The sequence below is a fragment of the Colius striatus genome, chromosome 20 (genome assembly GCF_028858725.1).
Source record: "Colius striatus isolate bColStr4 chromosome 20, bColStr4.1.hap1, whole genome shotgun sequence".
Classification (NCBI taxonomy): Eukaryota; Metazoa; Chordata; class Aves; order Coliiformes; family Coliidae; genus Colius; species Colius striatus.
The window spans coordinates 7,898,238-7,917,409 of NC_084778.1; the positions used below are offsets into that span (position 1 = coordinate 7,898,238).

A 19,172-nucleotide genomic window follows, 5' to 3' on the forward strand; every position below is an offset into this window, starting at 1 on the left:
AAAACAGCATGTGCCAAATTTGCAGAGCAAATTGAAGAGACTGTATATGAAGTGTAGTAAAAGCTCTCAGTGTAGATACTGACTGGCTGGATGATGGTGGAATAGCTCATAAAACATCAGAAAACAAATGCTTTTCCCTCCAGTTCTTGGCATTCTGGAGCTTGATTGGAGTGGGCTGGTGGGTTTTCCTCTCTTGGCAAGAGATTCTTTACCAGGCACTACGTGTCTGAGCTGCCAGGACAGCTCTGAGACACAGGCTGAGGGGATTAGAAGGCTGGATTCTGTTCACGTAGGCTGTAAAAGGGTTGAGAGCAAGTTCTGTATGCATTCCTGTATTTGTATAGTCTTAATCTGTACAAAACAAAGTGTTCTTGCAGCATGTCTGGTAACCCTGTTACCCAGCAGGTACTAACAACCTTTCCTTCCAGCTCTCCTCTGGCCCCTCTCGGGGTGTAGCAGTGCAGTGCTGGCTGGCACAACCAAGCTGGACTGTGGCACCTTTCCTAGGGCCTGGGGGCAAGGGGACAACCATTCTATATTGTCCACTAAAGATTGTCTACAGCAGATCAGGAACTGGCCTTTTAGTGTCATAGCCAGACTCTGAGAAAGGCAAAGGGAGCGTGGGGGAGTTGATGCTGCACCCCAGTGACCTGAGCCAGGGGGGCCTGTGTGAGTGTGGGTGTAGCACGCTGCTGTCCCGGGTTCACCTGTAACCATTTGTTAACTGTATTGAAGGTGTGTCCTGTATGGAGAACATGTTCCAAATTAAAACAAGCTGCTGAAGTCTGTCTGCTTCTCTGGTTTTTCTACTCTGCCTCCTGCCACAGCCCAAGGCTAGGAGAAGTTCCCCCGGGTGCTGCTGCTGCAGGAGCTGTGAGTATTACCCTGTAACATACCCAGTATGCAAAGGACACCCCCTGGAAGGGAATCTGGCCAGAAAGATTTTATTTCACAATCCCAACATACAGCATGAGTAGCAAAAGGCATATTATTGAACAAACCCCAGGAAATTGCAGGGAACACTTAACCTCCTCCAGCCTTTTGGTGCAGGTTCCTCACTGTGGATGTGTCAGAAGTTCAGAAGGCTTCTGATGGCATTGATCTGTTTGACCATTTCCCTTATGTGTTCTCCCCTTCAAGACATAAATAAATGCAGGTCAAAAGGCTGCAAGTAATTTCTGCTCAAAACTAATCAGGAAGAGATGGCAGAAGCAGAGAATGGGAGCACTGCTGCAAGTCATTTGGGTAAGTTGAGGCTGCTGAGAGAGCTTTGGGCAAAGAGCAGACTCAGCTCAGTCTGCTCTGACAGGAGCTTAACATGGTTTATGCTTCAGAGCAGCTCCCACCAGTGCATCAGTCAGCCCCTCATGCAGCAGAGAGGTTAACTTGGAACCCAGAACCTTCAGCAGCATTGCTGATGGGAGGGCAGGGGCTTGGATTCCCCAGGAGGATGCAGGCTTTCACTTACTCCTCTTTCAGGACGCTGTGGATGCACTTCCTCTGGTAGGCACTGAAGGTGATTCTGGGTTTTTGGGGGCTGCTTCCCTTTTTCACCTTTTCCTGCTGGTATTCCATTTTCATTTTCACCTGGAAGTCGTGTACAGAGAGACACCCCCAGTCAGCACTGAATTCATTCTCTTGGGGTTGAGAGCTGCTTGCTTTTCTATTCCCACACGAGAAGGGGATGTTAGTGGAAGGTGTGCAGACTGTTGCTTAGGGTTTGCAGGGGGTTACAGAGGTTCTCCCACTTCCTAAGAGGGATCAGAAGTGGTTTGAGCCCAGTGGTGGCAGATGCATCCAGCACTGTCCTGCTCTAGTGCTGTGCAGTGTCAGCCCCCCAGGCAGGTCCCAGGTCCCTCACCTGGCTGACAGCATTGCTCAGCTGCTGCAGCTGCTCGTGGATTCCCTGCAGTTCCTTCTTCATGTTCTTTTCACTGTCTGACAGAACAGGAAGCCGAGAGTGGAAACTCCGAAGAACTTTCTTCATCCTTGATGTACAAAGCCAGAAATGGTGCTGAATTCACATTCCTGTTAGGCCAGTGTGTTAGACACCCATAGTCTTGCACTTCTCTCCCTCTGTCTCAGGGGCTCGAGACTTCACTGGCCTCTTTCAGCTGCTCCCACATGGCATTTTTAAACAGCAAGCAGCCTCTCAGGGACTGGAACAGTCACCACTGAGCCCCAGGAGAGGTTCAGAAGCCCAAACCAGTGTGGCACTTTCTGCCCCCTCTCTCCTACCCCACTTGGATGGATGGGCAGTGTGTGGTTTGCACTCACCTGTTCATGATGTCCTCCTGCTTCTCTTTGGCCTCCTCGTACTTGTCAGCCAAGCGCTCAGCCACCTCCCGCAGCCGTTTCCTTTGTGCACAGGAGAAATGGTTATTTGCTTTTACCCTTCCCTGCAAGACAAGTCTGAAGGTGGGAAGAGGACAAAGAGCCTACAAAAGGAAACTGGAGCAGGGAGTGAACCTGCACCCTCCACCACTGCTGCAAACAGAGTCCCTCCTCTTTAGCACAGGAGCCTGTAGGAAGTGCTTCTGGCACCAAGGGGCATCATTCCTGATGTCTGAGTGGACAGAAGCTGATGATCCTCACCTTTCCTGGACACAGTAATTAAGATCTTCCAGCTGTTTCTTCTTCTGTATCCGCAGCAGCTTCACTCTTAAAATAAATACACATGTAAAATCAACCCCCTGCCAGAGCAGCCCAGGAGCAGCACTTAGGCCACACAGAAACCATGACACAAGTGCTGAATGCTCCTGGGAGTATGACGAACTAAAGCCACTAACAAAGGGGCAGTGGTGAGAACAAACCCTGCTACTCTGTCCTAACTTCATGATACAAATAACTCACTGTAAAGAAACAAGAGACTTGATGCAATTTTCCTGTGGCAGGATTATTGCTGAGCTCAGAGGATTTCCTGCCACCCACAGGCACACTGGCAGCAAGGAGTAGGTGGGGGAAGAGGGCTTTTATTTTCCCTTTCCCCTATAAGCTGCTGTTGAGATCAAGTGTTACAGCCACTTTGCCTGCCCTGGTACCTCATTTCAGTGCTGGGAATCCCCGAGTCTCACGGGAGTATATTTTACTCCCTCCCAAGGGTCAGCCCAGGAGCTGAGGGGTCTGCCTTACCTTTGCTGAATCTCCTCTCTTGCCAGATCTTGTTTCAGGATGTATTCCTCTCTGAACACTTGTGTGGCTCTGCTAAGAAGCTGGAGGCATTCTTCAGGGGGAGGAGCAGCATCTTTATCATCAGCCCTTAAGAAGAGAAGAGAGAGGTTTCTGCAACATGTTCCTCTGCAAGGCCAAGCAACTTCCAGTATTTATGGGCAGGGGTGGGGGGAGACCTCATTATGAAAATGAGGGACTGTAATTAAATCGTTTCACTTGGAGGAGGAAACCCCCAGGTATCGAAGACTCGGGAAACCCCGTGAGGGCAGCACTGAGCAAGCGCAGAGTCCGAGCTCAGCCCAGCTCCAGCCCTCCTCCCTCCATCAGCCATCCCTGAGGAGCATTCCAGAGACCCTTCCCCCTGCAGCTCCCCTGGGAAGCAGCAGTAGGCTCTTACCTGAGCAGCAGGGGGTTGGCAGAGCCGCGCTGCAGGAGGCTGCGGACGTGCTCCTCGAAGGAGCGCTGGGACTCGGCCAGCAGCCGCAGCGGGGACGCGGCCACCTGCGTGTCTTCCCTGGTGCACAGCAGGGGCGGGGATGCAGCATGGACAGTGCTCCTGCCAACAGGGAATCACAGGAGGGGTGGGGTTGGAAGGGCCCTGCAGAGCTCATCCAGCCCCAGCCACTGCTACAGCAGGTTCCCTCGCTCAGGGAGCACAGGAACGTGTCCAGGTGGGCTTGGAAACCTCCGGAGGAGCCTCCACACCCTCCCTGGGTAACTTGTTCCATGGAGTTTTACTGGGCTGTACTTTTTACACCCCATTGCATTGTTAAAACAGGAAGGTCAGAAGTGAATTGGTAAAGTGAGGAACTCTGGACAGTGGAATGAATGTCTTGCAGCAGTGAGGCAGGAGTGTTCCAAGAGGAAATGTCTCAGTGAGGTGGTAAATCCAGCTCTAGATAAGGATGGTGGAGCTGACAGCTCCTCTGCTTTCTGTTTGGCCACAGCTGAAATGAGCAAGAATTATAAATAGCCTTTCATTCTCCTCCTTTAAATTGAGAAGACAGTCCCAGAACAGGGCAAGTGCCTGGACAGCAGCATGAGCCACCTCCACAGCTTCAGGTACTGGGGCTTAGAGAGGTTTTTCATACAGCCCTTTTAAAAGCACCACAGAAACAGTCTAAAATCAAAATACTTAAAGGCTGGTAGGAGAACCTGCTGAAGGTCCCACTGGACATTACACACTGATCTTGGCACTAAATGAACAGAACCAGTGCCCTGCCCTTGCTGCAGCCACTTAATGGTGCCAACACACAAGTACCACACGAGCAATGTCAGACCCATTATCCTCATGCTCATTGTGTGATACAGAGCAATTCTATCCCCCACAACCCCCCTGTCAGTTACTACTCCAGTAGTGCTCAGCCCAGGAGTGGGCAGAAGGCAAACCAAAGCGTGGGCTGCAGGAGCTGAAGTCTGGGGGGAAGGATTAAGAGGAGTGCTAAACTCCCCCAGATATATCCTGAGCTCCTTCTCATGCAATTTCAGGGATTTCAAACTAAGAACCACATACAGCAGAGGCCTTGTAATACACTCATAGGTGTTGGTGATGCAGATCATTGTGGACCCCAGAATGTCAGCAACGATCCAGAAGCCTCGAATCGGAGCCGGCGGCCTGAAGGAAAGAGAACACAAGAGTGACCTGCTCACAGGAGTTCTTTGTTCCTGCACTTGTGTAAGCTCACAGTCACCCAGAGCCAGCCCCCTCCCCTTTCACTCCCAGTCCTGCAAAGTAATTAATCCTGATTCCAGGAGTCCCCCCAGGACACTCCTCTGTGGGAGCCTTTGTACAGCTGCACCAAAAGCTGCTGTCACCAGGATCCTCCTTTGGGCAGAGCCCAGCTGCTCCCACACCCCCTCCCCAAGGGCAGCACCTCCCCTACCTCAGGGAGGCCTTTAGCTGAGATGCCAGAGCACCTATTACCTTCCTAGTGTTCAATACACAGAAGGCAAGAGAGGTGGTAAGGCCTTATAAAAGTGGGGAAATAGAGCAGGTAAGATACATGACATGGCCCAGCAGATGATGCCTTGTTCCTCTGAGGCATGGTTTGATCCTTACTAAGTGGAGAAGAAGAAAAAGAACATGTCAGCATTCAAGACTGAGCCCTCAGAGTTGTCCAGGGTCAAGTAAATGGCCATGAACATTTCTGCTGGTATTGATGAGATGATTTCCAGACATGATCACATGAATTGAGGTTTAATTCCCTAACTCGGTGTTAGGAGACCTGATGCACTGATCATTTGTAATCATTTGAATTCTTTGGAGCTGACTTAGTTTTTAACAGCAAGAATTGCCACCCAAGAGGGCAAATCATAACCACAGCAGCTCACTGATTGGGAAGGGTTTGGTTTGTACCTGCATGGCAATGGTTTTGTACAAAGAATGTGTTCGACAAAGCACTTCTGTTCTGCTCCCAGCTCTTGTAAACTGTCTTGGTCCCCTTCATCTGCAAAGAGATGTGTGAGAAGGCATCAGATTCACTTTGCAGGGTCAGGGACTCTCAATCTTCCCCTCACCCACACCATCAGAGAGTCTGAGGCAGAACATCTCTTCCCTTGAGGTGCAGCAGCCTCAGCCCTCACCTGAGCCAAGGAATTTCTGCAGGTTATTGATCCACGTCAACCCCACGCTGTGGACACCAGCTTCATGTGTGCAGTGGTATCTGGAGGGACACTTTGGATCTGAAATGTAACAGCAAATGTGGGAGAAAGCACTGAACTGAGGAAAACACCCTTCAAGCCTGCACTGTTGAGCAGGTGCATCAATATCTTATTGCAAGCACTAAGTCTTCCCTATGCAACAACTGAGAGCCACCTCTGCCTAATATGGAATTACACTTGAAACACCTGATGAAGTGTTTTGAACCCTTCCTGACCCCCCACAGCTGTATCAAACACAGGATTTCAAAGGGAAGGCCAGTTAAGGCCAGCATCCTGCCAAGCTGCTTGTTCAGAGAGACCCAAAGATTTTCTCAACCAACCTCCTGCCTTGCAGTTCCATGGGACAGCCTGACAAGCCTCACACTCTTCCCCCAGCAACACCACTCCCACAGCACTGACACCCTCAGCCACCACAGATGCAAACAACTTCTGTGTTATAATCCACAGCTGAAAGGATTTAGTGTTTTGTGACCATATGTCATCTGAAGCACCTCCCAGGCCTGCTCTTTCCAGAGCTTTCCAGAAGACATGAGGCCAATCCTTTATTCCAACACCACTGCTGGGTTGACACCAGTGATAATCTGTAAATAGCCTGAGCCTAAATGCATGAAATAAAGCAAGTAAAAGCCAGCACTCTGAATGACAGCCCTACCTTGGTGCAGTTTGATTGGGCAAGAGAAATAGGACTCCAAAGGCTCTTCATCTCCTGATGCCAGTTTCAGTGCAAGTTCCAGCTCGACACATTCAAACACGTAGAGCGAAGGAGGAAGATCAGATCTTGAGTCCCATGACTTTTCTGACTGCAAAGAGCATTGGATTCTTCTGTGAGACATCATTTAAACAGAAGTGCCAACATAAACAGCATCAAGGAAGTTACATAACATAGGCAAGAGTATTAACTGTCAGGGAAAGTAGTTCCAGTGTGTGCCCCCACCACCTTTTCTTTTTTCCTTTAAAACAATTAACTTGGGGGTTCTTCTTTAGAAGAGCCTCTTTAAAAGAGTTCATAGTAAGTTTAATCAAAAACTGCTCTGCTGTCAGGATACACAGATCTGCCACTTAAAGGCACTGGAGAATCCCAGGGACTGGCTGGAACAGGAGGAGGACTCACTACCTCATTAGAAAACAATGCAGCTCTGGCACCTGTCACTCCCTTCCAGCCACTCTGCTATCTTGCAGCCAACAACTCTGACTAAGGAAACAAAAATGCATAGAGGAAAAGCCTCAAAGCAGGTACCTGCTCATCATCCTCTTCCCCATCCAGCACCACACAGTGATAGAGCATCCCCGACTCAGTGGCGATCACCAGGATGTTTGGCACACAGGGCAGGCAAAGCACTGCACAGGCATCGTAGCCATAGTTATCCTCAGCTGCAGGGTGCATGGGCAGAGGGCCAAGCAGCTTGCCAAGGTTCCCAGTGCTGAAATAAAGAAGATGTGTTGATAACACAAGGTGTGGAAGGGAATTCCCTATGGCTGCCTGCAGGAGCTTGCTGCACAGGGACTGTAACATAAAGATGAGGTTAAAAAAACCACCAAAGAGCCAGGCACTGGAGCTGGGGAAGGGGCTGGAGCACAGGGGTGCTGGGGAGGGGCTGAGGGAATGGGGATGTTCAGCCTGGAGAAGAGGAGCCTGAGAGGAGACAGCAGCACGCAGCAACTCCCTGGCAGCAGGCTGCAGTGAGCTGGGGGTTGGCCTCTGCTCCCAGGTAACGAGTGACAGGACAAGAGGCAATGGGCTCCAGTTGCCCCAGGGGAGGCTGAGGTTGGAGCTGAGGCAGAACTGTTTCCCCATGAGGGTTGTCAGCCCCTGTGCCAGGCTGCCCAGGGAGGGTGTGGAGGCTCCTTCTCAGGAGGTTTCCAAACCCACCTGGACACGTTCCTGTGCCCCCTGAGCGAGAGGAACCTGCTTTAGCAGGGGCTGGGGCTGGATGAGCTCTGCAGGGCCCTTCCAGCCCCACCATTCCTGGGTTCTGTGCAAGCTGATGGTGAACAGCTCCTACCTTTGTAGCAGGTTGATGTATGTGAGGAATGTCTCTCCATTTTCATACAGGATGTAGAGTGGGTAGGCCAAGGCTTCCTCAGGCCCTCGCTGTCCCTGGAGGCTCCTGGGGACGGGTGCCAGCAGGCCAAAGTCAAAGGCCACTGCTGTCTCCCCCAGCGATGCCGTGTAGGCTCTCCTGGGGACAGGCACAGCACCAGGTGAGAGCAGAGCACTGGCAGAGCACAAACCTTTCAGTGAAATGACTGCTGAACACCTGCACAGCCCTTCTTGGACTGTTCTCAGGAACACTTTTGCATGGCCCCTCATTTCCACAGCAGCTCACCAGGCAGCCCAGTTGCACAGGGCAAAGCAGGAGGGCACACTGGTGTTTCCTGGGTGGTACCTCAGGCTGTGACCTGACCAGTAGAGACTCTCAAGTTTTTCCTTCCCAACCAGGCCAAAGTGGAAATGAAAAGTCCATCTATTTCCTGCATTCCCCACTCAAAAAGCCCTTCTTAACCCCATCAGTGACAATGTATAAACCAACCCCTGACTCCTCAGTTTGTTGTCACTTTCTTTTAGAAGGATTAAGGGGGGAAACGTGCAGTTCCTGTGCTAGGGAGAAAGGCCATGAAAAAGCCCCACAGCAGCTTTTCAGACTGGTGTATCACCCCCTACAAACACATCTGAGGACACAAAGCTGACTCTGCTAAAAGTGTTTCAAAGTCCAAGAAGCCACACAAACCCTTTTTTGATTTTAAGAGTCTCCTCCTCAGTGCCAGACAGAGAGATCACCTTGACAGGTCTCTGAGGTGTGCTCAGGCTGTAAAATCTGGAGGGAAAAGAAAGAGTAGGGATGTTCAGTCAGCTGGCAGCGCTGCACATGGCCCTGCTGATGCAGGGACAGCAGCTGGGAGCAGCCTAAAGCTTCCAGTCTGTTACTGGTAATGCTGCTAAGAATGTCAGGATGCCAATGCTGAGGGAGAAATCAAAACATCAAAGAGAATCACCTCCAAACTCATTTTACCTTATGGTGTTATCTGAAGTCAAGAGCACAATGTGAGGCTCTAAGGTCTCACAGGGATACCAGGCAGCATGCTTTAAAGTCAGAGATGTGGAGGTTCTGAAGAACCTTTCTGCAATGGGAATAGTGCTGAAATACAGAACAGAGACACACTGTTGGCAGGAACACAGAAGTTGCTTCTGAAGGGAGGTGGGGGCAAGAGGAGCTGGGAAGGCAATAACAGGGTTTCAAAAGCTGGAGGGACAGCTCTAACTTGAAGCTCTCTGTTATTTCCACCTCTACACCTCCTTTTAGCCATCACTGCTAAAAGACCTCAGAAAGGCTGGAGAATACTACAGAGGAGCAACCCTGCTCCTCAGCATTTGCAGCAAGTTTAGGAGGTCATTTCTTTGAGTCACTTGACAATCAGGAAGTCCCCGAGCCAAAATAGCTTCATTTGTGACTGTCACTATAACCCCAACACAACCAGTGCCTCCTGGATGTGTGTGGCCCCAAGGGAGGGGAAGCTGTCAAGGGAAGACACCAGGACAGGGAAATCCTTAACCAGGACAGGGAAGGCCTTAACCAGGACAAAGAACAACTTAACCAGGACAGGAAAGGCCTTGCCCACCTGAGGTCTCACCCACCTGCAGTTCACCCTGGATTTCCCTCCTTCAAACTCGGAATTCTTGCCCCAGCGTTTGGGCAGCTCCAGCACCATGAGCCCCTTGGTGCCAACGAGGGCCACATGATGCTGTGTGGGGCTCAGCAGAGTCTGATAAACCTCAAACAGGGGCGGGTTGATGCAGATGAGGGTCTGAAAGCACAAATATGGTGGTTAAGCACGAAGCCCTAAAGTGCTCCGAGAAGCATGGCAGGTCTTGTCTTTGCATGGTGATTGATACAAAGGTGACTGAGACAAGGGAGCTGGGAGTGCTGGGGGCAGCAGACTAAACATGAGCAGCAGTGTGCCCTCGTGGGCAAGAAGCCAATGGCATCCTGGGGGGCATCAAGAAGAGTGTGGGCAGCAGGTCAAGGAAGGTTCTGTTGCCCCTCTGCTCTGCCCTGCTGAGGCCTCATCTGGAGTCCTGTGTCCAGTTCTGGGCTCTCCAGCTCCAAAGGGACGGGGAACTGCTGGAGAGAGGCCAGTGCAGGGACACCAAGATGATCAGGGACTGGAGCATCTTCCTTATGAGGAAAGGCTGTGAGACATAGGGCTGTTGAGTCTGGAGAAGACTGAGGGGGGATCCCATTAACACAAGTATTTAAAAGGTGGATGTCAAGAGGATGGGGCAGCACTTTTTTCTGTTGTCTCAACTGACAGAACAAGGGGTAACAGGCAAAGGCTGGAGCACAGAGACTTCCACTAGAACACGAGGAGAAACTCCCTTGGTGCTGAGCTGAGGGAGCCCTGGCCCAGGCTGCCCAGGGAGGGTGTGCAGGCTCCTTCTCAGGAGGTTTCCAAGCCCACCTGGACACGTTCCTGTGCCCCCTGAGCGAGGGAACCTGCTTTAGCAGCGGCTGGGGCTGGATGAGCTCTGCAGGTCCCCTCCAGCCCCTAAGATTCCACGATTCCAGAGCTGCGTGAGGCAAATCCCCGCGTCCTGCCCCGGCCGAGCGCAAACCCGAGCGGTTTCACCCAGGGCCGACCCACCGGCCGCGGCCCCACGGGCTGCGGGCTCCCGGCCCCACGGGCTGCGCGCTCCCGGCCCCACGGGCTGCGGGCTCCCGGCCCCACGGGCTGCGGGCTCCCGGCCCCACGGCCCCGCAGCCCCGCTCCCTCCCGGCCCCCGCCCGCACCTGGTAGCGGCTGAGCGCCGCCGCATCGCTGCCGCCGAGCCGGCGCAGGCTGACGGTGTGGAACGCGCCGCACTCGCCGTCCCAGAGGAAGAGGTCTCCGTCCAGGCCGAAGAGCAGGCTGCGGAGCGGCGGCGGCCCGGGCCCGGGCGCGGCGGCGGCGGCGGCGTCGCGGAGGCGGCTCAGCACCGCGTGCTGCGGCAGCGCCGGGCGCCACTGCTCCGCCGGGCCCCACTCGGTCGCCATCGGGAGCCGCCGGGCGCGGGCGCAGCCGCGGCCCCGCCCCCGGGACTACAGGCCCCGGCGCGCCCCGCGGCCCCGGGAGCGCGATGGAGGCGCCGCCGCGGAGGCCCCGCGCTCGCTGCAAGGGCCCGGGCGCGCCGGCCTGGAAGGAAGCGTACCGCCGCGTGAGTGCGGCCCGGCCCCGGCCCCGGCCCCGGCCCCGGCCCCGGCCCCGGCCCCTCGCCTCCGCTGCGGACACCCGCGGCGCCCCCCAGCGCGGCACTAACGCGTGTGTGTTCCCCTCCCAAGGGCTGCATGGAGAGGCTGAGGAGCAGCCGCGCGAAGCTGCTGGCGCGGTACCGGCAGGCCGGGCAGCGGCCGGGCGCGCTGCTGGTGCGGGAGGTGATGGAGCAGGAGTGGCGCACGCTGCAGGCCGCGCCGCACGGGCTGCGGGCGCTCGGCGGACAGGCGGCCCTGGCACAGGTCGGTGCGCGGTCGGGCCGCTGCGGCGGCGGGCAGCCCACACGGGCGCGGCTCGGCAGCCGTAACCGCGCTCTCCCGCAGGCCGGAGTCGGCGGCACCGAGCGGGTTGCGGTCCCTGCCCGCCGGGTGCTTCCCTTCGGGCCCACGAGTGGACAGCCGCTTCTTTCTTTCGCTACCGGCAGAGGGTGGGTTCCCCAGCGCTGGGTTTTAGAGCTGGTTTTGGCGCTCCCGAGAATGGGAGCAGAACGCCAGCGTTTGTTTTCCAAAGCAAGGTGTTGCACGGGCTGTGCTCTGCACCGTGCCTCTGCACAGGTGGCTGTGGTGTAGATCGCTTTCCTGCTGCATGGCTTTGCAAATGCAGAGGCACCGGTCAGAAGAGTGAGCTTACATTGCAGCGGTAGCTCAGGTGCTGGAAATAAGTGAGGAAATAGCCAGAATGGGAGAGTCCCTGACTGATGCACCTTTCAGATGCTTGAGGACCCTGACGAGCTGGCAGTACTGGAAGAGATCCAACAAGAATTGATCTTGCAAGGTAAGCACCGAAGCAAATTCTGACTCCAAATTGATTTGTATTATTCTTGACTTTCTAGTAATCCAGACTAGCTGCAGCTGCACTCCCTGCTTCTTGTAGCCCACCTGGTACTGGGCAAGAGCCTCCTTAGAAATCTCTGTAGCCTCTCTAATGCATTGAAACCCTTTTTGACAGGTCTGAGTGGCACTTTAAGGTCTGTGAGAAGCTACTGAGAGAAACAGGACTGGGGAGATGCAGAAGTCAATTTAGAATCTGATTTGTGGGTGGGAAGCCACTCGAGACTGGCCAAAAGTTGAGCCAGAGGAAAGAGGACATGGACAGGAATGTTTTCCTCAAAGAAAGTCCTTAGAAACTGGTGGCTGCTCCAGCCTCTGTGTACCCAGCTGCTTTGATTCCAGCTCCTGGCAGATGCCTGAGGGTGCTTTTGCTGTTCCTTTGTTGTTGCAGAGCAGTCAGTTATAGAAGAGTATGAGCAGAGCCTGCGGTTCGATGAGGAGTGTCTCAATGCCACACTGGAGGGCTTGGATGCCAGCACCAAGGTCATCTGCCCAGTGTGCAGGAAGTAAGGAAGCCCTTGGCACTGTGAGAGGAGGTTTTTCACTCCCCCCCAGCACTTTGGGCTTGGAAACAGGCACTAAGCAGTGGGCAAAGTGAGGCTGCTGTTCGCGTGAAGTTCAACAGAGGAAGGAATCTGCAGAAGGATCCCCTAAATCCAGCAGGTTCTTTGTTATCCCTGCCTTTGTTTGGGTGGCTGGGGTGATGCTCGTTGTATGCTCTCTCTAGGAATAACCTGACTGTGAGGAATCACTTGGTTTTCTGCCAGTGTGGATTATACATCAGCACCCAGGTAAGCTGCAGCGTGAGGAGAGTGTTAAACCTGGCGCTGGAAGGCTGCTGCTGGGATGAGGCACTTTGAAGCTACAGACAGCAACTTCAGTCTAAGGTTTCTTTTAACCTCACTTTTCTCAGGGGATGACAGAAGCAAAGCTTCAGGCACTTTTAGAGAACACTGTAACAGAGCACAGCCAGAGGTGCTTTCACAGCCCAGAGTTCACAGTGACCAGTGGCATGGAGGAGGAAGCCAGTCTGCTCATGAGCTGTGCGGTGAGTCTGAACATCAAGGTCCTGGAAAGGATCTCTGCTTGGATCCACTTCTGCATGACATGGGCAGAAACCATGAGCCCAGGGACCCCAGGGGTGTGTGTTGCTGGTTTTCCAGAAGCCTCCGTGGAAGTGGGTTTAATTTTCTTTAGACCACCAGTAACTGTAAAGAGCAGCAAATGGCACAGCTTCACTGCTGGACTGGGGGATCCTTCAAGGACCTGTCAAATCTCATGTCTCACCTTAGGCAACACCCTCCAAGTCTTGTGTGGAGCATGTTAGATAAGTGGTTGCTGAAGGAGTTTTTAGAATCACTTGTTTCAGTCTCCTCAAAAGGCTCACCCACACCCCTAGAGAACACGTGCCATCCCTCTGGCTCTGAGCTGTGCTGCTCGTGTAAAAATCACTGACACCAGTGGTAGGAGCAACAGTTTGAAACATTAATAATTCACTTTATACATTGCCACAGCTTCTCTCTTCAACTTACCTTTTGTAAAGGTCTGTGACTCCTGGACCATTCTCCTCTAAGCTGATTCAGCTGCTGCCTTTTTTTTTGCTGGAAGGACTTCAAGACTAGAAATCCAGCCAGAGCTGCTAGTACTTCTGTGTATATACTTGTAACTGCTGTGTCACACAGACACTTGAGGAGGCAGTGAGTAACTGCCTTGACCTGCACTTTTAATGGCACAGTCTATGTTTTGAAATAAATCTACTTTAGTTTATTTTAGCCTCAGTGTTGTGTTTTGCTCACCTTGGGCTTCATCTTTGCTTTGTTACTCTGGTCTCCAGGCACCAAGTGGAGCTGGGTTAGAGGAGCAGCCTTGTACTCATCCTGGAGGAACTCTGCAGGCTTTCTCTAGAGCAGGTTAACACTAACATTACAAGGTAGGGTAGCACATCCCTCTTCACAGTGGCTTCTCAAACACCGTATTTAAGGCCTCAAATTCTATTCCCTAACACACAGACAGCCCAGATTTCCATCATAAGCCCTGCCTGAGGCAGCTGTGGGAGACTCAGCATGGCTGGAGGTGCTGGAAGAGCTCTCCCTGGAGAAGGCTCTGGGCCAGCACCCAGCATGGCTGCAGCTGTGTGAACACCAACATCATTTCAGGGCAGCTCTCTGGACAGCCAGGGGACAGCAGGAAGAAGAGAAACCACCAGTTTTCAATGATATGTTGTACAGATTTTATTCTTCTCATTCATCCTTAATGGTACAAAACCCACCCAGGAGGGTGAGGCAGTTCTTGACCATAAGGTTAGTGAACTTGATCTAGGCTGCACCATAAATACAAACCCCCAATACAAGTGAGGATCTTCATTCTCCCACTTCCAAGTTACTTGCTCTCTGCTGTGAAGGTACATTTGGGTATTGCTGGCTGGAGCAGTGCTGTGGAATAACCCCTACCCAAAGGTTTCAGTTTCCCAGCCTAACCTACTGACATTTGACAAAGCTTTTAAGGTCTTCAAGGAACTTAATGTACTCCTGGTGCTCCAGGGCAGTGCTGAGCTCTATCAACTCATCAGCAAACGTGTTGTCCACTCCTCTGTCAGCCAGGAAATCCATTAAGTGGTCATACAGAGCCTGCAAGCAACCAACAGGAAACTTCCTTAAGAGGGCACACAGGAGAGGGGTTGCTTTTAAATTGGCAGCTGCCATTTCTTTCTGCCAGGAAGCCCAGGCCCAGCTCCCCCTGTTCTCAGCAGGTCTGGGCTGTGACATGTGGAGGGAAAGGGCCATGGAACAGCTCATCCAAACCCCACATTGCAAACAAGCTGCACCCTGGAGATGATCAGCTGCAGGGGTCAGCAGGTGAAGTCTGTCACAGATAACACATGCCAAGCTCTTCCTGTACCCCCCACCATGAAGCTGTGGCCTGAGCAGTGAATTGCATTAACAGCATCTCAAAGGGTTTGTTTGAAAGACCCTTTTACAATCAACATCTTTTTAATCCTACTAAGCTGTTGCAACTCCAGCATATGGCAAAGCTTGTGGGTTCTCCCTGCTCCCCAGGAGCACAGACTCCTGACTGCTGCTCAGTGTGGGGATGCTAATACCTGGCATATACTGCTTGGGGTTTGCCTTTGCTTTCAAACAGACCAACATTACTGAGCAAATGATTCATTCTGGAGCTCTGGCACCTCAGCAGAGCACAGATCATCCACATTGTTGATTCATTTTCTGCCTCAAGCCAGATAGGGAAAACTAACCCACACTAACCAATTTTAACATGACTGTTTGCCAGAGAGAGATGCGCTCTAAGAGGGAAGATTAAACCACAACTCACAGCCTCCAACTAAGACTTCAGCTTCTGAAAGTCTGGCATTGAGAACATACAAGTAGCTGACAGACTCTTGGGCATGTCAGTTCTTAGTGTCACAATACAAACATCCACCTGGAAATCTCAACAAAGGCTTCTACATGTGGTGTCTGAGAAGCTGCACAGCTAAACAGGTCACAAGATGTTTGAGCAAGTGCCAAAGCACATCTAAAGGGTAACAGAAATCAACCTGTAAAGCCTGGAAGAGGACAAGCTTCAGCATGTCTGGCTGGCTGCCAGCACTGTGACACTGCTGGGACCATGCAGTAACCCTCTGGCTGCAGCACAGCCACGATCCCATGGCAGAGCAGAGAAATCCTCTGCCTCTGGCACCCAGGACAGGACTCAGTCCCCATTCAGGAGCCAAAGGGCAGCCAGAGGCGCTGAAGGGCCCTCTGCAGCTCACAGCCACTCACCCAGTCCAGGGAATCTGTGTTGAGGGTGTAGTTGGTGTCCTTCCAGTCTGATTCTCCAGTGGGCTGAAAACTGACCTCCCGAATTGTGAAAATGTCACTTTCCTCCTCTCCCTCCTCTCCAATCTGAAACAGGACACAAGATGTTAGACAATTGGCTCTAACTCCTCACAGCCCCACCAGCCATCTCAGCCCACAGCTAGGAACATGACACTGCAGGCATCTACATCTGCCTTCCTAAGTCTGTCTAACCTTTGTCAGGTAAGGCTGGCTGTGGAGATGATCTCTTAAGGTTCACAAAAGAAACCACGGAGATCAGTCTGAAGCAAAGCTCTGCATTTTAACCCCCTGTCCCTTTTATAAACACCTGCCTCTCTTTGTGGTGCCTCACAACAATGAGATTTGCAAATTACTGACACACTGGCTTAACTCTATCTTGCTTTGGCCATTCTTGCTTCCCCCTCTCAAGCTGCCAGGCTGTACAAGTTAAGCCATGTCTCCTCTGCAATTCAATAAATGAGCCAACAAGCAGCTGACCATAAGCAGCAGGTGAGGATGTGAGGAATGCAATAGAAATCTCCCCCCCACCAAAGAGTGTTCTTGCAAACACAAGGCCTTTTCTGTTCTGTTAAGAGGAGACTGCACTTTCTGCAGATTCAGAAACCCACCAGGCTATGGAGAGCAGTTACATTCAGCAGCAGCACAATTACACTGCAGCCAAGCAGGAGATGTGCAGCAAGTCCCAGCCCAGCACTGGCTCCAGCTGACAGGCCACCAGTTTGATACCTACCTCATCCTCAGGATAATGGCAGTCAAGAACAAGGGTCTGCTTTGTGTCATCTTTGATTACTTCCACAACAAAGTTTGGAGTTGATGTAAGCTCAGGCTAAGAAAAGAGAACAGTTGCATCAGCACTGGGATCTGAACAGGAGCTGAAGCAATCCCAGTACAGCCCAGCAAAACAGTGCAGGTTGTTCCCTGGCACCCCCTGTTGTGGTCACAGCCCAGCCCCACACAGCCTCTCACTCACCCCACAGCTCCCGTGGGATGGGGAGGGGAATCAGGGAGGAAAAGCAAAGCTCGTGGGTTAAGAGAAGAACAAGTGTAGTAACTGAACTAAAATATAATAACAGTAAGAGGAATAAAGTATAATAATGGTAATGAAGAGAAACCAAACCCAAGGAGAGCCCAGTGCTGCCCAGAGCAGTTGCTCCCCACCCGCTGAGCGATGCCCCAGCAGCCACCCCCCTCCCAGCCAACCCCCCAGCGTCTATACTGGGCATGATGGCCTATGGCATGGAACAGCCCTGGGGCTAGTTGGGGTCAGCTCTCCTGGCCATGTTCCCTCCCAGCTCCTTGTGCTCCTCCAGCCCACGCAGTGACAGGGCTGAGAAGCAGCAAGGCCCTGATGCTGTGCAGCACTGCTCAGCAATAACCAAACCATCCCTGGGGCACCAACATTCTCTTCAGCCTAAACCCAAAATACAGCCCTGTAGCAGCTGCTAGGGAGAAAATCAACTCCATCCCAGCCAAAACCAGGACACTTCCTTTCTGCAGCCTCTGACCTGGTCAGGGAAACCCAAACACCCCTCAGCCTCAGCTGTGGCCCTTTCTCTGCAGCTGGTGACAGAAGGGTAAGGTGGCAGCTGGGAGCATCTGCACACACAGGGTAGCCCCATTCCTGCCTCATTCTGTATCAGGGTCACCATGGGTGAAGCTACACCCCTGAAACTATCTTGTTCATTTAGTGATTCTTTCTCCTGTCACATGGCCTTGTCAAAAGTCTCTCTCCAGCTTTCCTGTTGGCCCCATCTGGGTTCTGGCTGCAATGAGCTCTCACAGTTCCTCTCATTTCTGCTCTCACCTTGCTCCACCTTCCAGTTGCAGACAGGAGGGTCTCAGCCCCATGGCAGGAAACCTAGAAAACTCTGTATTTTGTGACTTAATGTTTCCAAATATCAAGTGAGAGGGAAAAAATCCTCCCCAGAAAAGGCCAAGGACAGAGCTGGAACTTCCCTCCGTGTCACTAAAGTGCACACTGAGACTACATTTACCTCCTGCTCGTCAGGTTTCTGCTCTTCTTGTGCTTCTTCCTCAGCTGAGGGTGGAATGCTGTTATTGATGTTGAATGTCACCGTTATCCTTCCAAAGAAACACAAACAGTTACTTTTAACACACTCAAAATGTCTCTTATTTGGAGCTGGTGTTGTGGGAGCAGAGTTCCTGGCGTGGAATTTATCCCCAGCGAACAGAGATGAGGTGCTGCAGGTAAGAGCTGCAGACACACAGCTCAGGAAGCTGGCCTCCTCCAGCTGCTCCCACAAACAAGCCCTGGTCAAGCTTTTCCGGGCTGCACTGTGATTCTCCTCTGCAGGGAGGCTGCACTGAACCGTGCAACACACGGTACAGCAGCAAACTCGTCAAAAAAGCAAAGAGAAACGAGCAACTTTGATCAAAGGCGATCAAACAAAGAGCCTGCAGGGCATCTAGACCGGGACGAGCACGGGGAGCACACACGTACCTCTCCCCAGCTACCTTCCGCACCAGCTTGGCCTCCGTGCCGTGCACTTCCAGCTCCCAGCCCCCGGACACCTTGGGCAGAGATTTGTGCTTCTGGATCTTCTTCTCCTCCTTGATCTCATCCGTCAGGAACTGCGCGAAGGCTTTGTCTCCTGCGGGGCGGGAGGGGGATGGTGAGGACGGGGCCTCGTGGGAGAGCGCGAAGGACGCGGCCCCCATCCCCCCGCCACGTGCCGCCCGCGCCGGGCCCGCACACGCCCGCCTCGGCCCGCCCGGCCCCGCCGCCCGCAGCGCTCACCCTCGGTGTGGAGGCCGCCGCAGCCGCACGACACGCCGCCGGCCGAGCCCCGCCGCGGCCGCAGCAGCGCCGTCCGGCCCCCGCCGCCGCCCAGCTGCCACAGGGAACGCGCCAGGCCCGGCGCGGCGCCGGGCGGCGGCGGGGGGAGGCCGCGGGGCGAGGAGGAGGAGAGCAGGAGGCGGCGCGGCGGCGGGCGCAGCGCCGGGCGCAGGGCGGCGGCGGCGCGCAGGGCTCGGGCGAGCAGCATGGTGCGGCGGCAGAGGGCGGCGGGGCGGGCGGAGGACACGGACGGCCCCGGAACTGCCGGCCCCGCTTCCGGAGACAGCCCGCCCGGCGGCCCCCGCGGCGGCAGGGCGCCGGTTCGAGACCCCGCCCCGGCAGAACGCAGCGGCCCCCGCGGCCAGAGGCTCCAGGGTTCGAGACCCGGCCGCGGCAGAACGCAGCGGCCCCCGCGGCGGCAGGGCGCCGGTTCGAGACCCCGCCCCGGCAGAACGCAGCGGCCCCCGCGGCCAGAGGCTCCAGGGTTCGAGACCCGGCCGCGGCAGAACGCAGCGGCCCCCGCGGCGGCAGGGCGCGGGTTCGAGACCCCGCCCCGGCAGAACGCAGCGGCCCCCGCCGCTGTAGGAACACCGGTTCGAGACCCAGCCCCGGGAAAATGCAGCGGCCCAA

The 19,172-nt window shown here is 53.8% G+C and overlaps 3 protein-coding genes across 5 annotated transcripts; 1 reads left to right on the top strand and 2 right to left on the bottom strand.

Moving 5' to 3' along the window:
• Window positions 1-928: 928 nt before the first annotated feature.
• On the bottom strand, window positions 929-10,880 carry NUP88 (nucleoporin 88). Its single transcript, XM_062012480.1, has 17 exons — window positions 10,620-10,880; window positions 9,467-9,636; window positions 8,844-8,969; window positions 8,562-8,648; window positions 7,836-8,012; window positions 7,070-7,253; window positions 6,485-6,632; window positions 5,755-5,853; window positions 5,528-5,618; window positions 4,685-4,786; window positions 3,569-3,727; window positions 3,133-3,258; window positions 2,596-2,661; window positions 2,278-2,358; window positions 1,862-1,988; window positions 1,469-1,587; window positions 929-1,133 (listed from the first exon to the last, which is right to left on the bottom strand). Exons 1-17 carry the CDS (start codon window positions 10,860-10,862, stop codon window positions 1,070-1,072), a joined length of 2,169 nt encoding a protein of 722 aa, XP_061868464.1. The 5' UTR covers window positions 10,863-10,880; the 3' UTR covers window positions 929-1,069.
• Window positions 10,881-10,929: 49 nt separating this feature from the next.
• Window positions 10,930-13,676, top strand: RPAIN (RPA interacting protein). Of its 2 annotated transcripts, XM_062012325.1 has the most exons (7): window positions 10,930-11,023; window positions 11,148-11,321; window positions 11,790-11,853; window positions 12,301-12,415; window positions 12,637-12,700; window positions 12,823-12,957; window positions 13,453-13,676. In XM_062012325.1, the coding sequence occupies exons 1-7, from the start codon at window positions 10,946-10,948 to the stop codon at window positions 13,480-13,482; spliced, it is 660 nt and encodes a 219-aa protein (XP_061868309.1). In that variant the 5' UTR covers window positions 10,930-10,945; the 3' UTR covers window positions 13,483-13,676. The 2 variants fall into 2 exon arrangements, with proteins under 2 accessions (XP_061868309.1, XP_061868308.1); XM_062012324.1 differs by having other exon boundaries at window positions 12,823-13,676.
• A 439-nt stretch (window positions 13,677-14,115) lies between these two features.
• On the bottom strand, window positions 14,116-18,787 carry C1QBP (complement C1q binding protein). Of its 2 annotated transcripts, XM_062012239.1 has the most exons (7): window positions 18,652-18,787; window positions 18,504-18,585; window positions 18,207-18,357; window positions 17,740-17,827; window positions 16,476-16,571; window positions 15,689-15,811; window positions 14,116-14,536 (listed from the first exon to the last, which is right to left on the bottom strand). In XM_062012239.1, exons 1-7 carry the CDS (start codon window positions 18,748-18,750, stop codon window positions 14,387-14,389), a joined length of 789 nt encoding a protein of 262 aa, XP_061868223.1. In that variant the 5' UTR covers window positions 18,751-18,787; the 3' UTR covers window positions 14,116-14,386. The 2 variants fall into 2 exon arrangements, with proteins under 2 accessions (XP_061868223.1, XP_061868222.1); XM_062012238.1 differs by having other exon boundaries at window positions 18,504-18,787.
• Window positions 18,788-19,172: the final 385 nt, after the last annotated feature.